Below are 10000 nucleotides of genomic sequence, written 5' to 3'. Positions count from 1 at the left end.
ACACACACACACAGACCTATATCAAACTTAAACCTCATATATAGTTACTGCCTTTACCCTGAATATAAATCGATGTAATTAATATAAAAAACTAGATAATTATATGATTGAAAATAGAATGATATAATCAACTCGACGAAGATTATGTGGAATAAATTAAACTTTATTTCACATTCCATCTATATTTTTTTCTAATTACAGTTGGGAAAAAATAATTCTTCCGATTTCATGTTTTTTTTTTCTTCTTTGATTTGCTCATATTTCTTTCATCTTTATATTTCATTTTTAGAGAGACTGAGATAGGTAGACACACACACACACATACACACACACACACACACACACACACACACACACATATATATATACATATATATATATATATATATATATATATATATATATATATATATATATATATATATATATATATATATTATATATAATATATATATATATTGTATATATATATATATATATATATATAATATATAAATGAGAGAGAGAGAGAAAGAGAGAGATAGATATAGGAAGAGAGCGAGAGCGAGAGAGAGAGAGAGAGGAGAGAGAGAGAGAGAGAGAGAGAGAGAGAGAGAGAGAGAGAGAGAGAGAGAGAGAGAGAGAGAGAGAGAGAGAGAGAGATAAATAGACAGACAAACAGACAGATACATAGACAGACAGACAGACAAAGAGATAGATATATAGATAGATAGATAAGTAGATAGATAGAGAGAGAGAAAAAAAAGCGAACGAGACAGCGAAAGAGAGAGAAAAATTCTAATCATTGGCGTCCCTACGTTGCATCAGTTGTTCTCATGTTGCATGACACCGAGTCATGAAATTACGGCTCTCCATGCACTCAACCACTCGACTCACATGGTGTACGGTCATGCAAATCCCTCAGTCACTATGTCACTTGCCCGCATGAGAGTCATAATGTGCACGGAGGAATGAATATGTTAGGATGTTATTTATTCATCTATTTATATATTTACTTATTTATTTGTTCCTTCGTTCAATATAATTTTCTTGATTTCCTCTAAGTATATCAAAACGCCTTGGCTTACCCGGGGACATCAATTTGAATACAACTGTGATCATTTCAGGATATACCTTTTGCAATTGACTATCGAGATTTGATTATATCTAATACTGCCTGATCTCAGATAGCAATGCCATGCAATCATAACCAAATAAGGCATCGCTTGTGATTCATTGCTCAAAAACATCATCGCTTTCTGTTCTAGGCGAGCGCTCGAGCAAGGACGTGCCCTACCAATACCAGAGTCTCCCGCAGCTCCACACAGCCACGCCCTCTCGTTCTCCACGCCCTCTGTGCTGGCCTCACGCCCCTCCGAGCACGCCCTCCCTCGCTTCAGCGCCCGCGACAGCTCCGCAGCCTGTATACGCCAACTGCCAGCGTGGGAAGTCCTCCGAGCTCTCCCCCGCAGGCCGCTCTCTCGCTGCCTACCCGGGTGGCTGCTGGATGAACGTCAGCCCTTCGAGAGTCTCCGTCGGGCCCTCGCGGGGAAGGAATTACCCGACGTTCCCCGGGGACGCTTCCGCCCCGCAGGACTCCGGCAGGATCTCCGCGGCCTCCCCTGTGCTTCCTCCGCTTCCGCCAGGCGTCCTCTTGGAGGCCCGAGCCAGCTCACCCGCCGGGGCTCAGAGCACTGACGTCAGCCCTCCAGAGGATAAGCTCAATTTAGCTTCCATTTGTATCCTCTCTCTGGATTTAACTGTCGACTGCGAGGAAATTAGTGATAATGGCTTTCCACTTGTAACTGTCATAGAAAACGGTCGGGACGACGAAAACGACGACAACGGAACATCTACGGAGAGTTCGCCCCCTTCGCGATCCGAGGACGAGGGCGAACGTAAGGACGAGGGATCTGATAGGACTCCCGTCGAGGCAGACACAGGCCTAGGGTCGAGCCACAGTAGTAGTTCGAATTTCGACGAAAAATACTACGAAAATGATGATTACGATACGGTCGACGACGGAGTGTGTGTCGCCGAGGAGCTGCCCGATCGGGGTATCTTATCAGACCACGACGATTCACCCGACTCGAAAGCCAGCCTGGCCAATAAGATAGACAAACTAATCAGCTACGACGATGACGAAGACGACTTCATCGAGACAGACTGCGACGTGAAGCCCATGGAGACGTTGAAGCGACCCCTCGTCTACGGCTACGGCAGTGGCCCCGTCAGAAGCCTGCGCGGGTCTTCCTTCCTGGAGAAGAGGCTCTCGCAGGCCTCCATCGTCTCCGAACACATGGAGTTTGATCTTGCAGAGTCCATGCTCTCGTCCGAAGTCCTGGCTCACAGTGAGAGCTGCGTGAGTCTGAAGGAAACTTACTGGGATCACTATCAAGCCACGAAAGAGAGAAGAAGTGACAGGGACGGGCAGAACGGAATGCATCAGGGAAAGAAGACCGACCCCTGTCCCTCGACGAGGTTCTGCTACGACCCGGAAGTCCTGCTCGCACAGGTGAGGTGTCCGAAGTCCCTGGAAGATGCGACCTTCAGGCAGTACTCAGCTTTCATGACGTCCCAAATCTACGACCACTTCGGAAATATTCACGAGAACCTCAAGGAGTACGGACTGACCAGCCGCCGTCTAGGTTGGATCTCCAGCCAGCCCGAGCTCCCCGACGCCCCAAGGCACGAGGCACCTTCGGAAATGTCGTCCCTCGATTACAGCAGTGAGCCGGAACTCACTTACTGCCACGAGCCCCGTCAGGCCCCGGGACTGTTGGCACAGTGCCACGCCGCCCGAGCTCATGTCCCACACCCTCCTCCGCCTCCCCCTAGCAATAGTAGAAATCCTCCACTAGATTCTGACGTCTGGACGTACTTCCACCCTTCTGGGAGTACATCGGCGACTTGCTCCTCCTTCGGCCAGCACCCTGTGGCTATGCCCCGTTCTACATCGTCCCTGAGTCACGTAGCCCCTGGTGGGTACAACCCTTGGTTTCATCTCCTGCCTAACGTCACACCCCCGAGGACTCCACGACACAGTGAGTGAACGTTTCATTGTTAATGGAAAGTATGAGGTCACTGTAGATCCTGGATATCAGTCACATATCTAGATGTTACTGATCCTGCATGTTTCTGTTAGATGATTCTGTAAGTCTTGCGGAGAATATGTCTAATCCTCCTTATATGTTTCCTTAAGTATAAAATGTCCCTTCCCTTCTTCTCCAGGTGCTTATCTTGACCCTTCAAAAGGATCCGCGACCAGCTCACCCAGCAGGTCCCACCCGACGTCCCCGACTAAACTGCGAAACGCTGTCCCTCCTTGGACCTCCTCCTCGGAGCCTCGGCCTTCGGCGGACGAGCAAAGGGCGCCCGCCGCCTCCGCCGTCAAACCCTCTCCCTCTCCTCGGCGATCTTTCCTCCCTAGCTTCTCAAAGGTCGTCCGGTCGCCCCTGAAGAAGGCAAGCCACGGTCTCAAGGCGGACTCCGGGACGGAAAAAGAGACGGGACTTCCGGCCGCTGCTCCTCACAAGTCCATCCAGAACCGGACGTTTACAGCTACGTCATCCAAGTCTTCCTCGTCATCGTCTTCGTCGTCGTCCGCCTCCAGCAAGGACAGCGTGATGACGGTCATCCCGGCACCGCGGAACAAGGGCGCCAAGTGGTTCATGAGGCACTTCGTAGGATCCAGGGGAAAGCTTTCGGCTGTATAAGATTTCTTTAGCAAGGAGTTTCATTTTGTGACAAAAAAGGGGGGTGGGGGATTAAGGGTCGAGGCAAGACTTCATGCAAGATATTTGGTACGACTGAGTTTCGAGAGAACCGAAAAGGAGGAGGTGATGATCGTGAGAAGAATCGTCCGAGAAAAAGAAGACGATTTCTAAGGTCTAGCCATGACGCAACATCCAGGAAGAGCCAAAAAAAAAGAAAGAAAAAAAAGAAGACCTCCAGGCAAAAGTGATTTTCAAAACCATCGGGAAATTTTCTTTCTTAAAAAAAAGAGAGAGAAATACGGAAAAGAGAAAGAAAAACTAACTGAAAACATGCATACGAAAGGAGAGTGAACATAGGATGTTCGTTAAGATAAAAAAAAAAAGAAAAAAAAAGGATGCGAGGTCTTCGAGATGATGATGCTGAGGAAGTCAAAAGCATTAAAGGCAAGACGAGTGTGTAAGACCCATTAAGACGAGGCTGAATGCATGTTGCTTTTGCAAGTTGAAAACGAGTGAAGCGTCGTCTTTTTTTCTGAGAATGGGAAAGGGAAATGAAAGATTAATTGAAAAGATAGAAAGAAATGAAGAACTAAAGTAAATATAGTTTTACTCAGAGATCGGAAAATATAGTGTGCATTTGCTTGGTATGAATATAGTTTGCAACTATGACTCTATCTTGTTGAAAGGAATGAAAAAAGGAATGAATAGAAATGTAAAATTCAGGGAAAAAATATGAGTCTGAGATGTGTATCAGCAAGGTGTAGAATATCAATGAATCGACCGCTCGCAGAAGAGGAGGTAGGGAAGCATGAACACATTTACGTACATGTATGTATACATTTGTGCACAAACACACACACACACACACACACACAGAGATAGATAGATAGGGAGAGAGAGAGAGAGAGAGAGAGAGAGAGAGAGAGAGAGAGAGAGAGAGAGAGAGAGAGAGAGAGGAAGAGGGAGAGAGAAGGAGAAAATACAAGAAGAGAAGGAGAGAGGGAGAGAAGGAGAAAGAGAGAGAGAGAGAGAGACAGACAGACAGAGACAGAGAGAGAGAGAGAATTACAAAAAGATCACCTATAAGAACTAAAGAAGAAAAAAACTTCCCTTTTCTCGAATAAGAGCAAGCGAGAGAGAGAGAGAGAAAAAAAAGAAAGAAAGACAAAAGGAAACCGAACGAAAAAAGAAAAGAAAAAAAAGAAAAAAGAAAGAAGACAAAAAGGAGAAAGAGAGTTGACAGAGAATTGACAGAGAGTTGACAGAGAGTTGACAGAGAGTTGACAGAGAGAACCTGAAGTCTATCTCGGAAAATAAAGTTAACTGTGATGTGATACTGAGACCAGCAGCGCGTAGAAATAATGAGCTGTAGTTTTGGTCAAGGTTTTTTTTGGGGGCGATGGAGGAAAACCATAGTGGGAATATAATAGTCTTTATTTTCATATATAATGATGCTTATTAGTTAGAATGCCATAATTTTGTACTTGTTCTTCTTTGATCGGTTGATGAATAATAAAGATAATGATAAATGACAACAATAACAACAACATATATATATAAAAAAAACAATGCAAAAATATGAAAGAAATTGTTAGTACTTATCATAAAATAGCCTCTCGTTAGCAGCTGCAAGACCATAGTCTACTGGATCATTCTCATGACCTGTCTCTAACATGCCCTTAGTATTAGCAATATATATCCATAACCCATATGACTGCACAGAATGGTGATATTTGGTCCCTTTTAACATACCTGAAAGCCTTAACATATCATTAAAGAACGATGTAAAACAAAAGTGTGAGTTTCATTATACCTTTTATATGTATATATATTTATCTGTCTATCTATTGATTTGATTCATCTATAAAAGAAATTAGATTACTTAAATATGTGTTAGGTAACTACTCTACTATGGACGTTAAACAGCGGAATGTATAATTTAATAATAATCTACAATATCAATGAAGAGAAACATTCATTCATAGAGTGTCGTAAACAATCAGGGAACCAATTAGTGCGAGAGAACCGTGACGAAATAAATAAATAAATAAATAATATGATTGTAATCATTACATAACAACAAGGACATCATCCACTATCAAAGAAGAGCATCATCTATCGCCAATCTATCATGCTTTTTACATTAATCTTTCTAGTGTTTATTGTAACTTTTTTTTTGTAACCTTTAATCTAACAAGCCTAATTTACCTTCCTGACTTTCTGATTTATCTTTCTAACGTTGCTGTATTAATAAATTCGTTAAAAGAGAGACTTAGAGAGTGATTTCTAACACTGGAAATTTCCTCTACTGATTTCTTCTTGAAAAAATAAAATAAAATTCAGACAAAAGTTAACAAAAAAAGTATTCATTTTTCCCCACACACAACAGCTAAACAAACCCATTACCATACCAAGACCCAAGACTTCTCAAGTTGCCATAATAACTGCCATAATAACACATGGCAAAAAAAAAAAAAAAAATCACAGCTCCTGAGGACATTCCCTTCCCTCCTTCTTCTCGTCTTTCTTGTGGCCTTGAGGACTCAGAGTGGGAATGGGGGAGAAAGGAGGACGAGGTGGCCATTGTGGAGAGCCATGCGAAGGAGGGTAGGCATCAGAGCCAAGCCTGCACACACCCCTTCGTCTGTTGCAGGGAGAGAATGATAGACATCAGGTGGGGAATAGGAGTGAAAGGAAATATACGCTGCGCTCTTCATTTGTTTAGCTCTACATATAAATAAATAAATAGATATGTATATATATATATATATATATATATATATATATATATATATATATATATATATATATATGTATATATATATATCGACAGACAAAGATCTATGTGTACATATGTACATATACAAATGCAAACACACACACACATATAATTTTATACATGATGACTTCTTTAGAACAGAAAATCAAATCTCCTCAGAGCGTAATAAAAAAAAAAACTCCACCACTTGAAAAAGCAAGCAGTTCCTTTTTGATCAATTGAAAGGTGCTGTTTATTTTACGAAATCTCATATGCAGAAATCATTAAAAAAAAAAAAAAAAAAAACTATCTACAACGTAAAAAAAAAACAAAAAACTAACAGATGATAGGGAAAAAAAATCTTAATCATCTTAAAAGATACTAAATATGATTAAAGTGTTATCTTACCATGGGCAGTGATACGGCACATCTGGCGGCTCTGATCAAAGGCAGTTCCAGCTGGGCAGATGTACAAGGTCTTTTCGTCGTCACAGCGGTAGTACACGTTACAGTACTCGGGGTGTTGGATGTACTGCCCCATACACTCCTGTGGTGATTATATAGTGGTGTTGAGAAGGTGGTGACTGGGATGAGGATGGTGTTGAGAGATTAGTTTTAAGAGTTGGGGATTTTGTGAAGGAGATACGGGGATTTTTTTAATATCATTATTGTTTTTTTGTTGTTGTTATTACTAAAATATGGTAATCTTGTGGGATACAAACAAATATGAGGTTACATGCAAGCAGACTCACGTATACACACACAAGCGCACGTACACACACACACACACACACACACACACACATATTCACACACATATACATCCCCACACAATTCTTCTCTCCCCCCCATACATACAAACCCCTACCCCCACACGTATCCACACCCCCACATAAAACAAACAAGCCCACTAACCCACACGATAAAAGAGAGAGAGAGAAAGAGAGAGAGAGAGAGAGAGAGAGAGAGAGAGAGAGAGAGAGAGAGAGAGAGAGAGAGAGAGAGAGAGAGAGAGAGAGAGAGAGAGCGAGAGAGAGAGAAAGAGAGAGAAAACTACCTGATTTCCAGCTGACGGTTCCACAGGCATTGGAGGAGCAGTCGTTTGTTCCATCGGGAAGACGGTGGGCGGTTCTGTCGCTTCAGGAATGGTGGGTTCTACGGGTGTACTTGTGGACGGTTCTGGGACGTCGGGAACGAGAGGTTCTTCGGGTGCCGGTGTACCAACGGACGGTTCTACAGGTGAATCCGTTGACGGTTCTGTCACGTCGGGAACGGCAGGCTGTACGGGTGTATTTGTGGACGGTTCTTCGGGTGCGGGAGCATCTGTAACCGGTTCTACGGATTCGGGGACGACAGGTTCTACCGGCTTATCCGTGGACGGTTCCACGGGGCCTGGTAATAAAGTTTCTGCAGGTGCTGCGGGTTCCACGGTGGCAGGAGCTTCTGTTGACGTCTCCCCTGGCGCAGGAGTCTCGGAGTCGCCATCGCACTCGCCAGGGATGCAAATGCTAACGTCATCGGCGAAGATGTGACCGGTGGGGCAGGAGAAGAGATACCTGAGGAAGTTGATCCCGGTGCCTGCGTAGTCGACGCACCTGCGACGGGTTTCAGTCGGAATTTTAGATTGATGTTCTTTTGATATCATTTGTACCATCTACTCGTCCCTCCGTAAATGGGAAAGAAAAGATGGAAGGAAAGAAGAAAGAAAAGAATTCGCAATACCTCTTAGTCTAACTTGCAAAGCACTGATTAACTGATTGATCAATTGAATATATTAATTTAGTCCAAATGGCAATGCAGGATTTTCTAAAATTCTACATCGGAGTATTAGATCTATATGTTCAACAGTATCAAACAAAGAATTATGAACGTAGTTACAAACACAAACATCGAACCGATAGTAGGATGAATAACGTAAAACATTCAGGAAAGCAACTTCAAAACAACAACAATAAAAAAAATGAACCAACTCCTCTCAGACTAACCTGTAGAACATCGAGCAGTTGGTAGGATGGACATAAAAACCGTCAGTGGAACATGGTAGTTCTGGGGCCTCACTCCTGGACACCGGCGTCAGAAACTGCCATGGATTTGCTGTTGGGAAGAGAGTAAAAAAAGTCAGATTTGTTTTTGGAAATTAAACTTAGTCTAATTCTAACTCATATCCATGTTTGGTTAAAGGGGAATGCGATGAATGCATACTGAACAGATTGTGAATAAAACAACGAAGGGAAAAGTAATCAAAGAAAAAACACGATAACATATTCATATTCGTGCGTTTTCCTGCTCTTCCCTTCGTTGTCTTTGTTTATTAAAAGGAAATACTCACAGTAGACCTTCTGGTAGTGAGACGGGGACCGGACGCTGCTCTGGACATCAGCTGTTAACGACACGGGGAAAGGGGGCGTGGCTAAGAAAGGAGAAGGAGCTTGGAATGTAGGCAGGACTTGGAAAGTAGGCGGGGCTTGGAAAGTGTTGGGAGAGGCGTGGAAAGTAGGCGGGGCTTGGAAAGTGTTGGGAGAGGCGTGGAAAGTAGGCGGGGCTTTGAAAGTGTTAGGGGGAGCGTGGAAAGTAGGCGGGGCTTGGAAAGTGTTGTGAGAGGCGTGGAAAGTAGGCGGGGCTTGGAAAGTGTTGTGAGGGGCGTGGAAAGTAGGCGGGGCTTGGAAAGTGTTGTGAGGGGCGTGGAAAGTAGGCGGGGCTTGGAAAGAGGACTGAGTATAGAGAGATGGCAAAAGATGGAAACCATAGGGAATCTGATGGGCATAAGCACCCACAAACACAGTCAGTGTCGCCTGCAGTAGAATCTTGCCCAGCATCTGGAAAATAAAACGATGCGATGTAATTCTGTTTCTGTGACATTGTTTTTAGTCCCCCCCCCCCCTATTCTCTTGTTTTAATTTCTTTGACACACCCACTCACTTCTTTCGTTTATTTACTCACTCACTCTCTCACTCACTCCCTCTGGTTCTTCCTCACGAACTCACTCATTCCCTCCCTCTTTTCTGTTCCTCATTCACTCATTTCATTTCTCCTTAATCCCTTCCTCACACACTTACTTCCTTCGTTTATGTTTTCCTCACTAACACACTCACTTCCTTCTATTTTTTTTCCTTATTCACTTATTTCGGTTCTCCCTTTCTTCCTTCCTCAACATTTCCTCCCTCTGTTTTTTTTTTTTTTTTTTTTTTTTTTTCTTTCTCACTCTTTCACTCATTCTTTTTCTCTCTCCTTCCTTCTCTTCCTCGCTCATCTCATTACCCGTAACACACTTTAACCAAATATTTGTTTATTCATAACATGCTGACTAGAAAATTGAATAGTTGTGTTTACAGGTTTATCATTATATCTGGCAATTGGTTTATTGGATAACAAGCAAACACACGAAACATAAACCATATATTCATATTCTATTTTGAAAGGGTTTCGGGCACCAACACATACGGCCACACAAACACACACACACACACACACACACACACACAACACACACACACACACAACACACACAAACACACACACACACACACAACACCCCCCCTCCCCACAC

At 43.3% G+C, this 10000-nt stretch overlaps 2 protein-coding genes across 2 annotated transcripts in view; one reads left to right on the top strand and one right to left on the bottom strand.

The window, feature by feature from the left end:
- Positions 1–3924, top strand: part of LOC122251143 (uncharacterized) — a 36545-nt gene extending 32621 nt beyond the window's left edge. Inside the window, exons 4-5 of the mRNA XM_043012844.2 lie at positions 1248–3023; positions 3211–3924. Coding sequence (XP_042868778.2) covers positions 1248–3023; positions 3211–3695 — 2261 coding nt within the window. The 3' untranslated portion in view covers positions 3696–3924. The remainder of the gene's footprint in view (positions 1–1247; positions 3024–3210) is intronic.
- A 1189-nt stretch (positions 3925–5113) lies between these two features.
- Positions 5114–10000, bottom strand: part of LOC122251147 (uncharacterized) — a 25950-nt gene continuing 21063 nt past the window's right edge. The window contains exons 2-6 of the mRNA XM_043012849.2: positions 8783–9269; positions 8439–8547; positions 7511–8048; positions 6862–7000; positions 5114–6339 (exon numbers count right to left, since the gene is read on the bottom strand). Coding sequence (XP_042868783.2) covers positions 6239–6339; positions 6862–7000; positions 7511–8048; positions 8439–8547; positions 8783–9269 — 1374 coding nt within the window. The 3' untranslated portion in view covers positions 5114–6238. The remainder of the gene's footprint in view (positions 6340–6861; positions 7001–7510; positions 8049–8438; positions 8548–8782; positions 9270–10000) is intronic.

Source organism: Penaeus japonicus, unplaced genomic scaffold (genome assembly GCF_977035675.1).
Source record: "Penaeus japonicus unplaced genomic scaffold, GWHDUDI00000001_assembly GWHDUDI00000024, whole genome shotgun sequence".
Taxonomy (NCBI): domain Eukaryota; kingdom Metazoa; phylum Arthropoda; class Malacostraca; order Decapoda; family Penaeidae; genus Penaeus; species Penaeus japonicus.
The sequence above is the reverse complement of the archived record's forward strand: the minus strand, read 5'-3'. Positions and strand labels throughout refer to the sequence as shown.